This window comes from Piliocolobus tephrosceles, chromosome 19, assembly GCF_002776525.5.
Source record: "Piliocolobus tephrosceles isolate RC106 chromosome 19, ASM277652v3, whole genome shotgun sequence".
Taxonomy (NCBI): domain Eukaryota; kingdom Metazoa; phylum Chordata; class Mammalia; order Primates; family Cercopithecidae; genus Piliocolobus; species Piliocolobus tephrosceles.
The window spans coordinates 27,190,091-27,210,977 of record NC_045452.1 but is presented as its reverse complement, the minus strand read 5'-3'; the positions used below and the strand labels follow the sequence as shown (position 1 = coordinate 27,210,977).

The 20,887-nt window shown below is 51.4% G+C and overlaps 2 protein-coding genes across 5 annotated transcripts in view; both read right to left on the bottom strand.

Moving 5' to 3' along the window:
• The window catches only part of FAM118A (family with sequence similarity 118 member A), a 32,291-nt gene extending 26,482 nt beyond the window's left edge, over positions 1-5,809 (bottom strand). The window contains exons 1-2 of one of the 4 annotated variants that reach the window (XM_023221817.1): positions 5,416-5,809; positions 4,562-4,639 (exon numbers count right to left, since the gene is read on the bottom strand). The gene's annotated coding sequence lies outside the window, so the exon portion shown is untranslated. The remainder of the gene's footprint in view (positions 1-4,561; positions 4,640-5,415) is intronic. The other 3 variants (XM_023221821.2, XM_023221814.2, XM_023221819.1) reach the window with 3 other exon arrangements.
• A 10,813-nt stretch (positions 5,810-16,622) lies between these two features.
• On the bottom strand, positions 16,623-19,499 carry UPK3A (uroplakin 3A). The gene is made up of 3 exons (XM_026447963.1): positions 19,460-19,499; positions 19,169-19,301; positions 16,623-16,937 (listed from the first exon to the last, which is right to left on the bottom strand). The coding sequence occupies exons 1-3, from the start codon at positions 19,473-19,475 to the stop codon at positions 16,778-16,780; spliced, it is 309 nt and encodes a 102-aa protein (XP_026303748.1). The 5' UTR covers positions 19,476-19,499; the 3' UTR covers positions 16,623-16,777.
• Positions 19,500-20,887: the final 1,388 nt, after the last annotated feature.

Below are 20,887 nucleotides of genomic sequence, written 5' to 3'. Positions count from 1 at the left end.
TGGAGACAAGGAAACGCCACCCTTTCCCCAGCCAGGTAGACCTCTCTAAACCTGTTTCCCCGTCTCCTAAATGGGGATTCCAACATGCACAGGACCGACTGGACTGCTGCAGACTTGCAAGGGAGACGCATACCTGAAAGGTGCTCAGTAAAGCACACAATCTGTTACTCAACTGCCTCACGCCAGCACCACTTTTCCAAGGCAGTCACAACTACTTTCAATGTAATCATGGTTCTGGTAAAACTTAATTTCAGCCATTACTAATAATAAGGGATCTTCAGGATGAGTTATTTTCTTCAATTTACAGAAAATACGAACCCTTAATTTGAACGCACTCCACTTAACGAATCACTTTTTATTCCGTTGAACTTAATGGGAAAAATGTCTTATTTTGTAACGATGGAAATAAGTTAGTTGGATTCCTGAAACCAGTCCCACCAAACAGAGCTGCTTGGACATACACATCCAAACCAGGAAAACAGCAAAACCCACCACTAGAAAAACAATCTAATTCAAATTTAGTTTAATTTGGTCACAAATTAATTCAAAGAGCAACATTAATTAATGCCACTTTTTCAGCCCTTAATAGAGATTCAAGGGAAAATGTTAAGCGTTTTAACGCGCTATCTCAGTTAACCCTCTCAATAACCCAATGAGGTGGTGACTATGACCCACAACCTGGCCAAGGCCGACACCGAACCCTTCCAACAGGCCAGCCCTAAGTTGTGTGTTACATATTCTTGCGCCTTCCCTCCTAACATCAGTGCAGCTTGAAATGGCAAACAAATATACCTGATATTTTCCAGGGAACTCTGCCATCCACTAAAACATTCAACGTTTTACATACAGTTTGCCCACCAGATAGGACACATTAACTCAAATAAACGTGTTACTTAACAAGCCAATGTTAAAACATGCCAAGACGGAGGCCAGGGGCTTATGGACCCACCTGCCTTTACCCCACCTCGAGAGGATACATAAGACGTGTTCTAGAAGGTAAACCTTCAACAAAATTTAAAATGACAGAATTTCAGAGCGGGCAGGATCTTAAAGGTTACATGAAACCAAATGCCCTAATTTTGCAGAAGTGAAAATTGAGACTGAGAGGCAGTGACCTCGTCAACTTCCCCCACGGGGCTGGGAACAAGCTATAGAGTAACTCCTGGCTCGTGTCCCATATTCTTCCCACTGGCCTGGGCATTGTCTGGTCCACTGTGACCCCAACACTTTAAGGCACTCATTTCTACCTCTTTACCACCAAATCGTTACAAATAAGGCCCAGAGCTTTGTTTTCTATAGTTTTTTGTTCCCCGGAAATGCTGAAAGAGTTGCCATTAGGCAGACAGAAGAGGCAGTAGGCAGAGCAGCCTCAGGAAAAAGACCAGCCCCTGGACAGTGTGCTTATCACCCAACTGTCCCTGTTAGCTTGGCGGGGTGGGAACAGATAAGGAGGGCCACGTGGAGGAACAATGCCACCACTCAAGAGGAGGGCATTTTCCTGACAAGGGGACGCTGCAGGCTCCTTGAGGGAAGGAGGTAGGACATAGGAGCAAGAGCCTGGCCAACAAATCAGTACTGGCTGAAATCCTTACTACCTGGGCAAGGACTCATTCCTGAGACTATTTACCTTTTCTACAAAGAAAAGAATATCTTATACCTCCTAAGGTATAAAGCTTGAAGCTTTCAATGGAATAAAAGAACAAAGCCTGGAACAGTGTACTTCCTACTGCACCCTAGATGTGTGACGGGGAATGCGGCCTAGATTTAATTAAAATTAAATAAAGCTAATTAAATAAAATTAAATAAAACAGCTCCATCACATGAGTCATATTTTCGGTGGTCGGTAGCCACAAGCAGCCAGTGAATACTGGACAGCAGTCATCACATCTGGGTTACCACAGGAAGTTCCAGGGTGCAGTTATCCCAGAGTCTCTCTCTCCCTCACCTAAGTCGAGACTTCAACAAACAAGTCCTGTAGATTTGTCTTCCTAATCTGTTTAATCCATACCGTCTGCCGCAGTCTTAAAAGCCCTCACAAGTTGGCTGGGCACGGTGGCTCACACCTGTAATCCCACACTTTGGGAGGCCGAGGCGAGTGGATCACCTGAGGTCAGGAGTTTGAGACCAGCCTGGCCAACACAGTGAAACCCCGTCTCTACTAAAAATACAAAAAATTAGCTGGGCAAGGTGACGGGCGCCTGTAATCCCATCTACTTGGGAGGCTGAGGCAGGAGAATTCCTTGAATCTGGCAGGCAGAGGTTGCAGTGAGCCGAGACTGCACCACTGCACTCCAGCCCTGGCAACAAGAGCGAATCTCCATCTCAAAAAAAAAAAAAAGGCCCTCAGGACATGTCTAACACTGAAAAGCACCTGCTCCAGTTCCAGACCCTGCAGCCCTCTAGTCCCACGTAGTCGCCAGAGGGAAATCTCTGACACGTCTGAACTTGCCTCCCCTCCAACAGCTTTCCATTTTGTTGAAATCTCTACTGGGTCTTCATCCTGTTTCCTGTCTTACTACTCCTAGAATCCTTGGAATCTCCAAAGTGCTGTCATTTTGTATGCTAATGAGCTGATTGACGCAGACAGGCCCTGGGTAGCTTCAGAATTGTGCTTATCACCAGAAAGACCAAGGCAGGATTAGATCCTTGGAACTTTCAGCCCCACCCACTAACCCGGGGAAGAGGGGGCTAAAGATTTTGTTGATCACCAAAGACCAATGGTTTAATTAAGCTGCCTACATGCTTAAGAAGTCTCCATAAAAGGCCCAAAAGGGTCGGGTTCTGAGAACTTCCTGAGAGAGAAATACAAACATGTGGACGTTTTTGGAGGATGGTAGGACCCGGGGAGGGCATGAAAGCTCTGCACAGCATCCCCCACGCCTCACCCTATTCATCTTTTCATCTGTGTCCTTTGCAATATCTTTTATAACAAACCAGTAAACATAAGTGTTTTGTGAGCTGTTCTACAGCAATTTTTTTTTTTTTTTTTTTTTTTTTTTTGAGACAAAGTCTTGCTCTATCTCCCAGGCTGGAGTGCAATGTCACAATCTCAGCTCACTGCAACCTCAGCCTTCCGGGTTCAAGGGATTCTCGTGCCTCAGCCTCCTGAGTAGCTGGGATTACAGGTGCACACCACCACGCCCAGCTAATTTTTTGTATTTTTAGTAGAGATGGGGTTCTGCTATGGTGGCCAGGCTGGTCTTGAACTCCTGACCTCAGGTGATCCACCCACCTCAGCCTCCCAAAGTGCTAGGATTACAGGCATGAGCCACCGCGACTGGCAAATTAATCAAACCTAAGGAAGGGTCGTGGGAACCCCAACTTGAAGCTGATGGATCAGAAGTTCCAGAGTCCTAGGCTTGTGACTGGTGTCCAAAGGGGTGGAGGGCAGTCTTGGGGACTGAGCCCTTAACTTGTGGGATTTGATGCTATCTCCAGGTAGACAGTGTCAGAACTGAATTGGAAGATACTCGGCGTCTCTTGTACAAACGATTGGCCGCTTGGTGGTAGGGAGAAACCTTTTTCCACATTTGGTCACAGAAGACAACTCTGTTGATTGTTGTTGAGTGAGAGAACAGAAAAAGCACGTTGGGTGTTTTTTCCACACACGGGTTCTCTTCAGGAACCCTAGCCCAGCATGGTCCTGGCCCACTTCTGAGACTCAACCTCCACTCACCCTGCCCCACTGCATCCTGTGTGGTCATTAGTCTATGGGGATGCACACAGTCACCCTGAAGCACTAAGGCCCTATGGTAATAGGACAAAAACTTCACTTAAAAGTTCAGTCCCCAGGCTCAGACAGGAAAGAGCAGGAAGCAGTCTTCTGCGCCTGGGCTTTCAGAAGCTTAGCTCTGTCCCAGGAAGCCACAGTCCCCCACGACCACCGCCTTGGTCCAGGTCACCCCCATCTCTCATAGGGTCTTGCTTCCTCCAAAAAAGTCTCCCCACCACAGCCATATGGATCTTTGAAAAACACACCAACTCCTGCCCCTCTCCTCCCGAAGCCCTTCAATGGTCACCCACTCCCTTGAAGTACTAAACCCTCCACTCAGCTTAAACTGGGCATGCTTTGGTCCTGACTGGCTCTCAGAATCACATCCTCTTTCTTGTCACTCCCACCTCAAACCCAGCACTCTGCGAAAGTGCCAGCTTCTCCCATTCCAGGTCTCTACCGAGACACTTCCCTCACTTCTCCCCCAACCCCGACCACCTCCCACCTTCCTTCAGCTCAGCTGGATCATTTCTCAGGACAATGGCAGGTGCAGTCGTTCAAGAAAGGGCCAAGGGCACGGTGGGCCTCCGGGTGCAAAGCTGGGTTCTCTACAGTTAGCATTCACTCCCACGCCACCTTCATTAGGTGCGCTCCAGCCACACCTCCCGCCTTCCAACACTGTGTGCTGTGGCAGCCTCTCTGCCTTTTGACATACTGGCTGTCCCCTGGAACTCTGCCTGGAACGACCCTGGCAAACTTCTCTAGCTCAGCCTTCCCAGAGTCCCATGCCCACCCAGATGGGTTCCCTGCCAGCGGCGACACAGCTTCCTCCAGGTAAAACCGACCTACTTGTCTTATGCCCCGGGGTCCCTAGGCCCTGACAGCAGGGACCGTGTCATCTCTATTTCCAGTGTCAATTCCTGAAGCCTATCAGGCATTAAAAAAAAAAAAAAAAAAAAAAGTTAGTTCCTTGAATGAAAACATTAAGAGGAGGAAACAACCTAAAAGCGTCCCCATGTGCCCTAATTCGCTCCCTCCCCGGTTCGGCCGCCCTCGGCCACTTCAGGTCTCCTGATCTATAGACTGTCCTGTGCGGCCACTTGAGTCTCAGCAGAGCATTGCAAGTTAAACCCGGCCCTGCACCTGTAGGCGCGGGGACCGCAGCTTAGGAGGTGGTCGTCGGGCACGCTGTTACCATCTTAAGTTATCACCAGCCCTGGGAACACTTCCACCCACGCCCCGCAGGTCCAGGGACCTCAAGTTGGAGAAACGTAGCCCTGAGATCAGGTCGGAGAGGGAGCCTCAGGGTGGGCGGCACGGGGCCCCGAGGTCTAGCGGAGCTAAGGACACTGGGACCCACGGCTCCCCCCAGGAAGATGCCCCGGGCCTGGGGGCTTCTGAGGAGGCTGCTAGAAGCAAGTCTCAAGGGAACCTTGAGAGTTTCCGGAACCAACAGTTCTCAGGGCCCACTAGCGGCCGGGGTCCTCAGGGGGTCTCGGAGTTCAGAGAAAATCTTGGGAGTTTCGGGGTTCGCGGGTCTGGAGGGGCAGGCGGATCCTGAAGGGGTCTCGGGGGTAAGGACTCCAGGGGAAGAGCTGAGAGGGAGTCTTGGGGGTGGCCCCGGGGCCGAGGCGGATCCTGAGGATCTCGGGGTCCCAAGGGGCTCCTGATGCAGGGGCCGCGGGCCCGCCCCGCCCCCTCACCTGCGGCGCCTCCGAGACGCTGGTCCCGGCTGGCGCTCCCGCCTCTTCACCTCCGCGCCGGCTACGCCTCCGTGGTCTCTCGGCGGCCGCGCGCCCCTCACGCTGGGCGGGGCAAGGGGATGGTTCTCGGGGAGGGGACTGCGCGGGCACGCGGGCTAGAAGCGAGAGCCAGAGCCAGAGCCAGAGCCAGAACTGGAGTCGGAGCCCGAGCGGACGCCACGCCGCCTCCAGGCGCCCCTCCGCGTTAGCCGGCAGCGGCGCCGCCGCAAAGCCTTCCCCCGCGCGCCCGCCCCCGCCGCGTGAACGTTCCGTCCCGAAACCAACGGCCAAGCGGTTGCCGGAGGCCCCCCACCCGGGAGAGGGCGGAGCCAGGACACGCGCCCTGCCTCGCCGCCAGAGCCACTGGCACCGCCCACCTGGGTGGCCACGGTCCCGCCTACCAGGGAGGCCACCCCCACCGGGGTCTCCAGCGCAGGCGCAATCGGGTGCGCAGGGGAGCGCTTGGGCTGGGAGTCGGCGTCCCAGCCCCACCTGGCCAGCCAAGCCGCGCGTCCGGTTTCCTTATCTACAGAGTGGGGGCGGGAGCACTTTGCAGGGACGTGGCGAGCATCAAGTGCGATCGGAAGCGCTCCTTTGCAGCTGCATCCTGCACCACACTTAGGTACAGCTTCTGTCCCCAACCCAAGACGGGCCTAGACCTGAGGCTAGTCTCCGTCCCCCAACAGACTCCTGCCCGTTTAAATTGGCTAGTCCCCTCCCCAGCCCTACCTTCTTTCTTTTCAGAGTGCTTGTCACTCTCCGAAATTAGGTGCGCTTGTGACTGGCTCCCACTTCCCATCCGGGTACCTTATCTGTCTTGTACACTGGGAGTCCCCAGAAGCCAGCACAGCGCTGGGCACACCATGGCCGCCCACATGTTTGTGCGTGCATGAGTGTCTCCCCGTGCTCTTCCCTCATCAAGAAATACTCTTCCCCGAGGCTGAGAATTTCTACTAAAAATACAAGAAATACTCTTCCCCAGCTTAGGTTCGATCTAGCGAGGCCCCCTGACTTCTCGCGCATCCCTGTCCCAGGTTCCGCGTCCGTAAAGGGTGTGATCCTAGCACGCGCCTTGGGGGTATTGCAAGGACTGAGATTGTGCGTGGGTTGGCTGGGCACGGGCCCCCTAGCGATCTTATTACTCCTCCTTTGTCTGCCACTGAAGTCTTTCTTTTACCTAAACAAGACCCCAATCTACTTCCTATTCCCAGCCTGCCCTGCCCAAGCTGGAGTCAATTATTACTTCCTGTCTCCATAGCACCGTTTTTTTCTGCCTGATTTTAAAATTGGCTGTTAATACGTCCCCCACCCTAGCCCACCAGGAAGCTCGCATTTTGTGACAGAAGGTAGTGCTGTGTTAGCGGCCTGTGATATTTTGGGGGGTGGGGCACAGTCCAGAAAACTGTGGGAGCTGTGACTCTGGGATGAAGAGGGCAACCTCTGGGGTCTCCGTATGTGGGATCAGGCACTCCCTGAGGACTTTGCATGCGTTTCTTCGTGGTGTTCTTGGGACAACCCTATGAGGAAGGCGTCTTCATTGTTATTCCAATTTAACAAGGGGAAGCTCAGGCCCAGGAGGTTGCCTAGTTCTGTGCCTCAGCCTACACAAGTAACCAGCACTGCATACAGCTCCCTAACCCCTGGAGGTGCGATTTAAATGCAAAAAAAGGCCGGTGGCTCACGCCTGTAATCTCAGCACTTTGGGAGGCCGAGGCAGGTGGATCACCTGAAGTCAGGAGTTCCAGACCAGCCTGGGCAATATGGCGAAACCTCATCTCTACTTAAAATACAAAAATTAGCCAGGGGTGGTGGCGGACACCTGTAATCCCAGCTACTCGAGAGGCTGAGGCAGGAGAATCACTTGAACCTAGGAGGCAGAGGCTGCAGTGAGCTGAGATCATGCCACTGCACTCCAGCCTGTGCTACAGAGCGAGACTCTGTCTGAAAAAAAATTTCTTTAATGCAAAAAATATATAATTCAGTTCATGAACACCTGCTCCTGTACTGAGTGCTGAAGCCCTAGACCTGTGGGAGATGTGACCCCTTCCCTCAAGGAGCTTCCAGGCCCCAGCAAGGATTTTGATTAACAGGACCTATGGGCTGGGTGCTGCAGAGGTCAGTGAGACCTAAGACTCTGCACAGGGCGTCCTCTGAGGGGTGGTGAGACCAAAGCAATCATAACCTCCAGCCACGTTCAGCACCATCTGAGGCAGGCTGGGAACCTCAGCCCCTCCACCCAAAATCTCAACCAGTCAGCCTTATAAGAGCAAGGACAGCCGGAAGGACGCCTCAGAAGCAAGGGCTCGCCTTCTCCCCACATCCAAGAGAGATGCAGCTTTTTCTCAGGTTGTGGAAATTTACTGAGACACTGTCCCCTGGGCACCTTGACCATTCTGAGTAGATAAGGGGGCAGATATGGCAGGTTGGCAAGGGGCCGGCGTGGTGCTAATGTGTGGGTGTGACACCTCATTGGGCACTGTGGGGTGTCCGTGTCCCAGCCTCCACACAGCCGGTGTGAGCACAGCTCACACTAATGAAGATGTGTATGCACAGCAAGGCTTGTCGCCAGGAGCCCAGCGACCAGACCCAGTCCATTTCTTTCCTTTTTAAAAGTTTTCAAATTAAAATATATTTTTTTAATTTTTAATTAATTATTTTTCATGGAGACAGTCTCACCATGGTACCTAGGCTGGTCTTGAACTCCTAGACTCTAGTGATCCTCCCACCTCAGCCTCCCAAAGTGCTGGGATTACAGGCATGAGCCACTGCACCCAGTCCAGACTCAATCTATTTGTGTATTGAGGGTACCTTGGGGGGCATTCGTGCATTTGGAATGTACACACCTGTGTGTGTGGGCGTACACACTACTGTGAATTGAGCACCTACTGTGTGCCAGGCGCTATTCCAAACTCTTCGTAGGCATACCGTTCCTCACTATTGCTGCCACCCTGTGCGGTAAGTGTTATTAATCTCCTTTAACAGACTGAAAAACAGGCTCAGAGGCTTTAGAGCAACTAGTCCAAGCTGAAAAGTGGGCATCTGCTTGGAATTGCTGCCAGGGTCTGTCTGGCTGCAGAAGGAGCTTTGCACTGTCAGAAAAGAGACAGCCAACAGATTCACAGGCAGGGCCCCTGGTGGGATGCTCTAAGGAATAGACAGAAAGGACACCAGAGACCACGTAACAGTCCTCCCATCCTGGAGAGGAAGTTGTTGCTTTATTCCGTGGACAAACCCACACCATAACACATATATGCCCTGCACCAGTGTACGAGAACACACCCCACAGAGGTAACACGCACATGCAATATACACCCTCACACCGTGTGTGTCATTACACATACATGCTGTAAACACACTCATGGTGTAGCAGGACGAGCCACAGACAAAACTCCTCAGACACCGGATTAAAGAAGGAAGAGGTTTTTTATTCGGCCGGGAGCGTCAGCAGACTCGCGTCTTAAGAGCCGAGCTCCCCGAGAAAGAAATACTTGGCCTTTTTAAAGGCTTACTACTTTAAGGGGTCCACGTGAAAGGGTCGTGATAAACCGAGCAAGCGTGGGAAACGTGACTGGGGGCTACATGCATCAGCTAACAGAACAAAAAGTTTTACAATGTTTTTTTCATACAGTGTCTGGAATTTACAGATAACACAAGTAGTTTAGGCCAGGGGTTGATGTTATTATTATTACTTTGTTTAACTCCTAGGGCCGGGTGGTGGTGCCAAGGTTGTCTGGCGATTTATCTTACTTTTGTTTCTTTCTCTCTTTCCTCCTGTCTTGTGAACTAGGCAAGGTCGCGGGAGGAGGGCAGCAGGAGTAGTAGTGGTCTCCTTCCTTAATGGTAAAGAAGCTAATTAAGCCTTTTAGAGCCTCCCCACATGCCACCCACGCCGATGTCTGTTTCCTATAGAAATTCTCCTGCTGCTCCCTGCATCTGGGCAGGCTGGCAGGAGGGGTTGTGATGCCATTGCTAAGCAGCAGGTGGGGTGTGTGTGGCAGGCAGGGGAAGGGAAGAGGGGAGGCTGCACCTTGGAAAAGTCTCTGGCCCTCCTTCTCCATCAGCTCGTCTCCCCTTCCCCAGACCCTGCCCGTGCCCCAGCTCAGGCCCCCTTGCTGCTGGCCTGGAAGTTTTGCAACAGGCTGCTCTGAGGTCTCCACTCACCAATCGATGTCACCCGCCGCCAAGACGTGCCATGTCAGAGAGGACTGGCAGGAGCACTGAACAATATCTACTGAACACCCACTGTGTAAGGAGCCGAGGACATAGTGGGAAAACCAGCCCTGCCCTCGTGGAGCTGACAGTATGGTGCGCCAGGCCCCTATTGACTCCAATAAGAATGGCACCATGTCCAAGAGGCTGAAGAAGAGACCCAGAGCCAGTGAATGAGACGTGGGGTTTAGTGAGGACTTAGATACAAAAGTGATCCAGTGGCAGCGGGCTAGACAGGAGAAACACTATCATTTGTAAACAGCATCCTAGTTATATAGCAATTTTTATGGAGCTCCCTCCACCTAGCAACCTCCATTTGAGCCACAGCAAAGGGCCTGGATCCCCTGTACGGCCTGCATTCTAAGGGACCGACAGGCCAGGGGTTCAGATCTCTTCAGAGATAAGAAGTGAACCTCCCAGTTGGCCACTCCCAGATTCCTTAGTTCAGGACTCCAGACACACATTGTTCTTAGACCAAAAGGTCGTTGTCAGGGTACCCTTAAGTACCCTGACAGGGTACTTCTGCTGTCAGGTCCATCTGCCATCACAGCGTAGTGGGTGGGGAAATGGACAAGGAACTGTGAAGCTATGAAGACAAATGAAGTTGTGTAAGGGACAGATGCTACTACAAAATTTAAAGGGCAAGACGTAGACTGAAGAAATTTGCAAAACATATGTTGGACCAAGGACCTAATCTAGAATATAACAAGAACACTCGCAGTTCAATAAGAAGGGGCCAGGCACGGTGGCCCAAGCCTGTATTCCCAGCACTTTGGGAGGACGAGGTGAGAGGATCGCTTGAAGCTGGGAGTTTGAGACCAGCCTGGGCAACATAGTGAGACCCCTGTCTCAACTAAAAAAAAATAAAAATTAGCCAGGCGTGATGGTGCACCTTTGTGGTCCCAGCTACTTGGGAAGCTGAGACAGTAGTAGGGCTTGAGTGCAGCAGTTTGAGGTTGCAGTGAGCTATGATTGTGCCACTGTGCTCCAGCCTAGGTGACAAAGTGAGACCCTGTCTCTAAAACAATAAATAAATAAGAAGAAGGTACACAACTCAATTTTTAAAAACTGTGTAAGACTGGGTACAGTGGCTCACACCTATAATCCCAGCACTTTGGGAGGCCAAGACTGGCAAATTGCTTGAGCTCAGGAGTTCAAGACCAGCCTCAGCAACATAACGAAACTGCGTCTCTACAAAAAATACAAAAATTAGCTGGGCGTGGTGGTGCACTCCTGTGGTCCCAGCTACTTGGGAGGCTGAGATGGAAGGATCACTTGAGCCCAGGAGTCAGAGGTTGCAGTGAGCCAAGATCACGCCACTTCACTCCAGTCTGTGTGACAGGGCGAGACCCTGTCTCAAAAAAAAAAAAAAGGAAAAAGAAAAAAAAAGAACACTGGGTAAAAGATTTGAACACATACTTCCCCAAAGATATATGGATGGCAAATAAGTACCTGAAAGCATGCTCAACATTATTATTCATTAGGAAAATGCACATCAAAAACACAATGAGATACCACCATACACCTCCCAGAATGGCTAGATAAAACAGAGTGATGACCCTCGTTGCAATTGCTGGTGAGAATGCAGAGAAACTGGACCATGCATACATTGCAAGCGAAGAGTGTAAAATGGTACAGTCACTCTGGAAAATAGTTTGGCAGTTTCTTCTAAAAGTAATTTGCCCCAGACACGGTGGCTCATGCCTATAATCCCAGCACTTTGGGAGGCCGAGGCAGGCAGATCACGAGGTCAGGAGATCGAGACCATCCTGGCTAACGCATCTCTACCAAAAATACAAAAAATTAGCCAGGCGTGGTGGCGGGCGCCTGTGGTCCCAGCTACTCGGGAGGCTGAGGCAGGAGAATGGCGTGAACCCGGGAGGCGGAGCTTGCAGTGAGCCGAGATCCGGCCATTGCACTCCAGCCTGGGGGACAGAGCGAGACTCCGTCACAAAAAAAAACATAAAAGTAATTTGCACTTACCAAAACATCCAGCAATTGTGCTCTTGGGTATTTATCCCACAGAGATGAAAACTATATTCATACAATAGCCAAAAACGGGAAACAACCCAAATGTCCTTCCATGGGTGCATGGTTAAACGACCTGTGGCCCATTTACACTGTGGAATACTACTCAACAGTAAGTAGGAGGCCGGGCACGGTGGCTCACCCCTGTCATCCCAGCACTTTGAGAGGCTAAGGTGGGGAGGATTGCCTAAGGCCAGGAGTTCAAGACCAGCCACAGCAACATGTTGAGACCCTGTCTGTACAAAAAATTTAAAAAGGAATGCGCTTTTTTTTTTTTTTTTTTTTTTTGAGACAGTATCTTGCTCTGTTGCCCAGGCTGGAGTGCAGGGGTGCAATGTCGACTCACTGCATCCTCCACCTCCCAGTTTCAAGGGATTCTCCTCCCTCAGCCTCCCAAATAGCTGGGATGACAGGCGCTCGCCACCACGCCTGGCTAATGTTTGTATTTTTAGTAAAGATGGGGTTTCATTATGTTGCCCGGGCTGGTCTTGAGCTCCTGTCCTCAGGTGACCCACCTACCTCGGCCTTCCAAAGTGCTGGTATTACAGGCATGAGTCACCACATCTGGCCAGAACGCACTCTTGATATACGCAATCGTTTGAATGGATCACAAAGAAATTAGGCTGCACGAAGAAAAGGCAATCTATAAAAGTTACATAAACTCTATGATTCATTGATAGAACCGTTATTTTTTTATTTTCATTTTGAATTTTGTTTTTATCATCCAGCCCAAAATGTCATATAGAACCGTTTTTAAATGGCAATATTGTCAAGATGGAGAACAAATTAGTGATTGCCAGGGTTTAGGGGCTGGGGAAGCAGTGCGTATGGTTATGCAGGGCTGCAGGAGCCTTGTGGACGTGAAGCAGTTCTGTATCTTGTTTGTGTTGATGGTAACCCAAAGCTACATATTTGATAAAATTACATAGGACTACATACACACACACACACACACAAGCAATTGTGGCTGGTGAAAGTTGAATAAGCTCTGTGGATTGTACCAATATGAATTTCCTGGTTTTTGACATAACTATGTTGTAGTTATATGAGGCATTAACATGGGGAGAGGCTGGGTAAAGGTGCTCAGGACCTCCCTGTACATTTCTTTTTTACAACTTCCTGTGAATCATTTCAAAATAAAAAGATTTTCTCTAAAAAATGTACAAGCACTTTGGAAAACAGTTTGGCAGTTTCTTTAAAAATTCATCATACCCCGTGGCCAGGCACGGTGGCTCACACCTGTAATCCCAGCACTTTAAGAGAGTGAGGCAGGCGAATCACCTGAGGTCAGGAGTTCGAAACCAGCCTGGCCAACATGGTGAAACTCCGTCTCTACTAAAAGTACAAAAATTAGCCCAGTGTAGTGGTGCATGCCTGTAATCCCAGCTCCTTGGGAGGCTGAGGCAGGAGAATTGCTTGAACTCAGGAGGTTGAGGTTGCACTGAGCCAAGATTGTGCCACTGCAGTCCAGCCTGGGCAACAGAGTGAGACTCCATCTCAAAAAAAAAAAAAAAAGAAAAAGAGAGGCTGAGGGTGCGCAGATCATTTGAGGCCAGGAGTATGAGACCAGCCTGGCCAACGTGGCGAAACCCCGTCTCTACTAAAAATACAAAAAATTCACTGGGCGTGGTGAGGCACACCTGTAGTCCCTGCTACTCAGGAGGCTGAGGCAGGAGAATCGCTTGAACCTGGGAGGCAGAGGTTGCAATGAGCCAATAAAGCATTTCAGCCTGAGACTGTCTCAAAAAAAAAAATTGTTTTTATCATACCCCCATGATATGACCCAGCTATCCCACTCTCCAGTATTTACCCAAGAGAAGCGAAAGCAGATGTCCACACAGAGTCTTGCACATGAGTGCCCACAGCAGCTTTATGTGTGATAGTCCCACACTGGAAACAAAACAAGTCAATGATGGATCCACACATTGTAGAATATCCACACAGTGGGATGCTTCTTAGCAAGGAAAAGGAGCAAAGTGTTGATACATGCAGCAGGATGATGAAGCTCAAAATAGTTATGCTGAGTGAAGGAAGCCAGACACAAAAGAGAACATACCATGTGGTTCCATTTATATAAAAATTATAGAAACTGCAAACTAATCTTTAGTGATGGAAAGAAGATCAGGCTGGGTGCAGTGGCTCACGCCTGTAATCCCAGCACTTTAGGAGGCTGAGGTAGGCAGATCACTTGAGGTCCGGAGTTTGAGACCAGCCTGGTCAACATGATGAAACCCCGTCTATACTAAAAATACAAAAACTAGCCCTGGTATGGTGGCTCATGCCTGTAATCCCAGGGACTTGGGAGGTTGAGGCAGGAGAATCACTTGAACCTGGGAGGCAGAGGTTGCAGTGAGCCAAGATTATGCCATTGCACTCCAGCCTGGGCAACACAGTGAGACTGCCTCAAAAAAAATTTTTTTTTAATTTTAAAAGATCAGTGCAGTACAGGGTGGGAGGGAGGGATTACCAAGAAGCCCAAGGAAGTTTCTGAGGGAGATGGATATGTCATCACCATTGCAGTGGAGCGTTCACAGGTGTATACATTTGTTAAAACTCATCAGATAGGCTGGCGCGGTGCTCACACCTGCATCCTCAGCACTTTGGGAGGCCGAGGCAGGCAGATCACAAGGTCAGGACTTCAAGACCAGCCTGACCAATATGGTAAAACCCCATTTCTACTAAAAATACAAAAATTAGCTGGGCATGTGGCGGGCACCTGCAGTCCCAGCTACTCAGGACACTGAGGCAGGAGAGTCGCTCGAACCCAGGAGGTGGAGGATGCAGTGAGCCAAGATTGCGCCAGTGCACTCCAGCCTGGGCGACAGAGAGAGACTGCCTCTCAAAAAATAAAAACAAAAACAGTACTCATGGCTGGGCACGGTGGCTCACGCCTGTAATCCCAGCACTTTGGGAGGCCGAGACGGGTGGATCACGAGGTCAGGAGATCGAGACCATCCTGGCTAACATGGTGAAACTCCGTCTCTACTAAAAAAAATACAAAAAAATTAGCCTGGCATGGTGGCAGGTGCCTGAGGGTAGGGGAGAGATAGGGAGTAACTGAGTAATGGGTCCAGGGTTTCCTTTTGGGGTGATTAAAATGTTTTGGAACAACCGGGTGTGGCGGCTCATACCTGTAATCCCAGGGCTTTGGGAGGCAGAGGCGGGCAGATGACCTGAGGTCAGGAGTTCGAGACCAGCCTGGCCAACATGGTGAAACCTTGTTTCTACTAAAAATATAAAAATTAGCCAGGTCTGCTGGTGCATGCCTGTAATCCCAGCTACTTGGGAGGCTGAGGCAGGAGAACTGCTTGAACCTGGGAGGTGGAGGTTGCAGTGAGCCAAGACCACACCACTGTACTCCAGCCTGGACAATAAGAACAAAACTCAGTCTCAAAAAAAACAAAAAAACAAACAAAAAAAAAAAAAACAAGGTTTTGGAACTAGATAGAGGTTGTGGCTCCATAAGGCTGTGAATGTACCAAATGCCACTGAACTGTTAACAAGCCACCCAGTCTGCAGTTCTTTCCTTTTTTTTTTCCTGAGATGGAATCTCGCAAAATCACGGTCCGTCTCTCTCACAGGTCTGGAAGCTGGACATCTGGGCTCGGGGTGCCCGCGTGGGGGGCTCTAATGAGGGTCCCTTTCTGTGTTACACGCTGCAGACTTCTCACTGTATCCTCACACGTGGGAAGAGGGCTCCACTCTCATGCCCCATCTCCTTCCAAAGGTCCCGCCTCCAGATCCCATCACAGCGAGTGTTAGGATTTCAACCCATGAATGTTGAGGGACACAAACATTCATTGCTTAACAGTGGCCCTGGGTAAGTGTCTGGTCCACCTGCGGCACCTGCCAGCCTGCCTGGACTGTCGTATTTGCAGCGCTTGGATGGCATCCACCTGTAACCAACCCTGCTCTGACAAACCACATCTTCCTTCAGCAACAGGAAGACGGACTGGGATTTTGTCTTGCACACTCCATGGGGAGGCAGTCTTCCTTCCTGGCTCAGAAGAGAGAGCTGAAGCTTTTGAATGGAGACCCTAGACTGGGACAGCCCCTTCAGCCCCCAGGCTGACCCGGTGCCCCCTCCCAGGCGTCCGGCAGCCTCAGCCCATCGGGGTGCTTCTGTGGCTGTGCCTCATTCACCATCCTCCGGTCTTCCTGCTGGAGTGGGAGTGCACTGAGGCCTGGGGAAGGGGGGCTGGGCAGCTCTTCCCTTTTGCTAGTCAGGCGTGCATGGCCTCGGAATTTCACCGTTTCCACCAGCCCATGTTATAGATGAGAAGACTGAGACTAGAGGCTTCAGGGGTAAGGGAGGGTCAACCAACTTGTTTTTTTTGTTTGCTTGTTTTTTGACGCAGAGTTTTGTTCTTGTCGCCCAGCTGCAGTGCAATGGCACGATCTCCGCTCACTGCAACCTCCGCCTCCTGGGTTCAAGAGATTCTCCTGCCTCGGTCTCCCTAGTAGCTGGGATTATAGGCATGCGCCACCACGCCTGGCTAATTTTGTATTTTTTAGTAGAGACAGGGTTTCATCATGTTGGTCAGGCCGGTCTTGTACTCCTGACCTCAGGTGATCCACCCACCTCAGACTCCCAAAGTGCGGGGATTACAGGCGTGAGCCACTGCACCCAGCCTGTCTGTTTTTTGACATAGTATCTTGCTGTGTTGCCCAGGCTGGAGTGCAATGGCATGATCATAGCTCATTGCAGCCCTGTCCTCCTGGCCTCAAGTGATCCTCCCACTTCAGCCTCCTGAGTCCCTGGGACTACACGCATGTGCCACTGCCTGGCAACTCACATGCCATAGCCTCGACTGAAAATTAGTCCCCTGCTCCCACCCACCCTGTAGAGAAACAATCCAAGCCCTCAGTTTGACGTTGACTCATTCACTCACGCACCTTCTTACTCATTCTTCCGTAAGTAGTTACTGAACTAGAAATCATCGGAAGATTTTATTAAGGGTTTTCCTGCAGTTGGAGGGACAAGCCCCGTTTCACCTTCCCTGAAGTCAGGGTGTGACAACCACCGTTGCAGGGACTGGGGCAAGGCCAGAGAGGAGGATGCTGCTGCCCGGGGGTGGCGCTGGGCTCAGTCCTGGAGCTTGCTGGAATATGGTTCAGTCCTGTCCAGCGGCGGCCCCCGGTTCACAGATGTGTAGGAAGACTCCGAGTCCCCCAGTGACTTGGGAACAGCCTCCTGAGTGACCTGGGAGTCGTGAGTCATTTCCCCGTCAGAACTCCCTGTGTCCCTGTTCAAGGGGATGGACAGACCCAGGATTAGGGGAGCAGAGCAAACCCAGACTCCTTTAGCTGCTTGAGGACCTTCATAGTCAGACATCGCTTTCACAGATGTTGTCTTCGTAGACATGAATTCAAACCACCCTTCTTTCTGGAGCACTGACCCTGTGCCAGGCACTGGGAATAAGGAAGAGGTCCACCTTTTGGAACAATGTGAACAACGCATAGGTCTTACTGGGAGCTGGACAATTTGAGGCCATTGTCCCATGTTCCCAAAGAGCTAAGGTTGCAGGGGGAGACTGACTGCAACAATGACCACGCAGCATGGACAAGCGCAGGGCGGAGCTGCAGGAAGACTTCCTGGAGGAGGTGGCAGCTCATGTGGCCCTAAAGAAGGAGTGTGGGCTGGGCACAGTGGCTCACATCTGTAATCCCAGTACTTTGGGAGGCCGAGGCAGGTGGATCGCCTGAGGTCAGGAGTTCGATACCCGCCCGGCCAACATGGTGAAATCCTGTCTCTACTAAAAATACAAAAAAATCAGCTGGGCATGGTGGTGCACGCCTGTAATCCCAGCTACTCAGGAGGCTGAGGCAGGAGAATCGCTTGAACCTGGGAGGCAGAGGTTGCAGTGAGCCGAGATTGCACCATTGCACTCCAGCTTGGGCAACAAGCACGAAACTCCGTCTCAAAAAAAAAAGAGGAGGGAGTATTGGGGGAGAGAAAGGCATTCAGGTGTAGGGTCAGCACATAGTAGGTGTGAAGCATGAAGGGCTGAGGAGTATCTGGAGCAATAGTGCAGATCAGAGTTGGTGCAGCTGGAGCTGGAACAGAGTGGGGGTAGCAGGAGGGATACATGGAAAAGCTGGGCTACATTCAGATAACGGGATCTTCAATGCCAGATTAGGGTACTGCCCAAAAGGAAGGACGGCATTGCCATGTTCTGACTGCTCCCAGGTGCAGCCAGGCAGAGTTTCTGGGAGGCTGATATCATCTGTTGTTTTTATTAACTTAAATGTCAGAGTCATTCGTCATTAAATGTCAAAGGTGACACAGCCTGAGACCAGAACCCAGAGTTGGGGACCTAGAACCCGGGACTCGGGACTCCACTGACACCTCTGATTTGTGTCAGCTTTGGATGAGGACTCCGGGTCTCCCGGGAAGTGTACCAGGGTTAGCAGGGCTGTGGGTGGGGAAGACAGGTAAGCCCACAGTCCACCAACCTGATCTGCAAGTTCTCAGCCTCCTCCCTCACTCGATCTCCACCCACCCCACCGATCTTTTCCTGCCTGCCTGGTTTCCATGGATCCACTTAATTACACTTACTCCAAGAAACTTTTTTATCTGCTCCAACCCTACCCACACTGGGACCTCTCTCGGTCTTCAAAGTCCCCTGGGCCTCCCTGCCTCCCTGCCTCTCACTGAGAAGGACTCTGCCGATGAGAGTTTGCTCACGCTGACCCTTCCTGCAGGAAGGCCACCCTGACGCTCCAGGCAGCACCCGCCCTGCCCTCCTCTGGATTCCTACGGTACCTTGGTTTGTCCGCTGCCTGGTCTTCCTGGGTGTTAGTGGATTGTGGGCTCACCTGCCTTCCCCACTCACAGCCCTGCTAACCCTGGTACGCTACTCTCATCCAAAGCCGACACAGATCAGAGGTGTCAGTGGAGTCCCGAGTCCCAGGTTCTAGGACCCCAACTCTGGGTCCTGGTCCGCAGGCTGTGTCGCCTTGGGCCACTCTGACCCCCCCTGGGCCTCAGTTTCCCCATCTGTACTGCAAGTGGGTGTATTATAATGACAATGAAAGCAAATACTTGTTGAGTTCCCAGGCACTGCTCTAGAGACTTTATAGAGATTGTTCCACTCAACCTTCACAACTCCGTGAGATGACTAATATTTATTATTTCCATTTTCCAGATGGGGAAACTGAAGAATAGAAGGGCAGTAAGCCATACCTAAGGTTGCATAACTCTAAGTGTCAGAGCTAAGATGTGAACTGGCCGTCTGCCCAAAAGCCCAGGTGCTGACCCCCACCCTTCCCAGCTGAGCAACTTGACTTTGATGGTCCTCCCACTTTGAAATCCCAGGACTCTGCTCCCTCCTCACCAGACCCCACCCACAGGGCAGAGGTAGCTTCCTTGCCTTCCAGGCTGTCCCCTGCCTTGGAGGACCCTGCTGCTGAGTCCCTGCAAGCCGAATGTGTCTGGCGTGTCCCTGGGGTTCAGCCCTCCCAGCTAGGTACTTACACGAGGCTGAGGACAATGGCACCAGCAAAACCCACAAGTAGAAAGAAGGGCAGGGAGCCCAGGATGGAAGTGATCACGATCATGCCTCCGCTCCGCCGGCCTGGCCACGTGTCGATCGCCGAGTATGGGGTGACTGTGGTGGGATGCAGCCCAGTTACTCCCCAGACACAGCGCCACTCTCCGCCTTCTCCCAGGAGGCGGCAGGTGTCTCCCCCGCCCTGGCTGCCGGGGATCCCGGGATGACCCTGGGACCCAGTGCGGCAACTTCTCTCAGGTTTTAGGCATAATTACCTTGTTTTCCCCACATTCCACTTCCCAACTTTCTTTTGTGTGTTTCTGGCCACTTCCTCTTTTAACTCCTTCTTCTTCTTCTTTTTTTTTTTTTTTTTTTTGCATTATTTTGTTATTGTTTTTGAGACAGAGTCTTGCTCTGTCACCCAGGCATGAGTGCAGTGGTGCCATCCTGGCTCACTGCAGCCTCAAACTCCCAGGCTCAAGCAGTCCTCCCACCCCAGCCTCCCAAGCAGCTGGGACTACAGGTGCATGCCACCACACCCATCTAATTTGTTGTACTTTTTTTTTGTAGAGATGGGGTTTCACCATGTTGCCCAGTCTGGTCTTGAACCCTTGGGCTCAAGCAATCCTCCTGCTTTAGCCTCCCAATGTGTTGGGATTACAGGTGTGAGCTACCTAAGCACCCGGACTTTGCATAATTTTATATCATAAACTGACTCAAGCCGGGCACGGTGGCTCAAGCCTGTAATCCCCGCACTTTGGGAGGCCGAGGTGGGCGGATCACGAGGTCAGGAGATCCAGACCATCCTGGCTAACACGATGAAACCCCATCTCTACTAAAAATACAAAAAATTAGCCAGGCCTGGTGGCGGGCACCTGTAGTCCCTCGGAGGCGGGACTAAGCTACTCCGAGGCTAAGGCAGGAGAATGGCGTGAACCCAGGAGGCGGAGCTTGCAGTGAGCCGAGATCGCGCCACTGCACTCCAGCCTGGGTGACACAGCGAGACTCTGTCTCAAAAAAAAAGAAAAGAAAAAAAAACTGACTCAAGTCTTCTGGTGAGATGGATGACATATGAATTATAAACAAAGATGAGGCAAAGGGCCCTGGTCTGACGGGCCCAGTTGGACGGTGGCTGTCACTCTTCTGGGGCTGGCCTCACCCTTTGGAACGATGTGAGCAGATGATGTATAGGTCCTACTGCAGCCAGCCACTTGCAGCTACTGTTCCAGGTAGGTTCCCTGGAGACCCCATCCTGGAGATCACTCACTGCGCTCAGGGTGCCTGAGTGCCCAGCCAAGAACATGCAAAATCCAGGCTCAAGCCGGGCGGGTCTGGTCCTGAGGTGTATGCTGTCCCCCAGACGGGCCCCGCGGTTCTCCCCCAAGAGACCTGGGCCTTGTGCTTCTGCCTGCGACTCCCCAAAGGAACCCTGCTGCGGAGGCCCTTCAAGAATTCTTCTTCCCTCTTCTCAGATGAGGAAACCGAGGTCCATAATGGCTCACACAGCAGTGAGGGGCAGAGGCTGGTCTTGGGCTCAGGACTCTTAGTCCCAAGGGTTCCAAGGCTGTTTCAGTGAAATCACACTGAGTAGGAATGTCACAGGAGGGGCCGTCAGGAGTGAAGATGGGAGGAGTCACCCCAGCCACACACACTGCTGCCCTCACACACCACACACCACACATACCAACTCACACACACCACAC

What these genes read in the sequence shown, in the direction of transcription:
- UPK3A (XM_026447963.1), bottom strand. An exon ending in GCCATTGTCCTCAGCCTCGT is followed by an intron (nt 16,938 to 19,168) that starts GTAAGTACCTAG and finishes CCCCTTGAACAG; the next exon opens with GGACACAGGGAGTTCTGACG.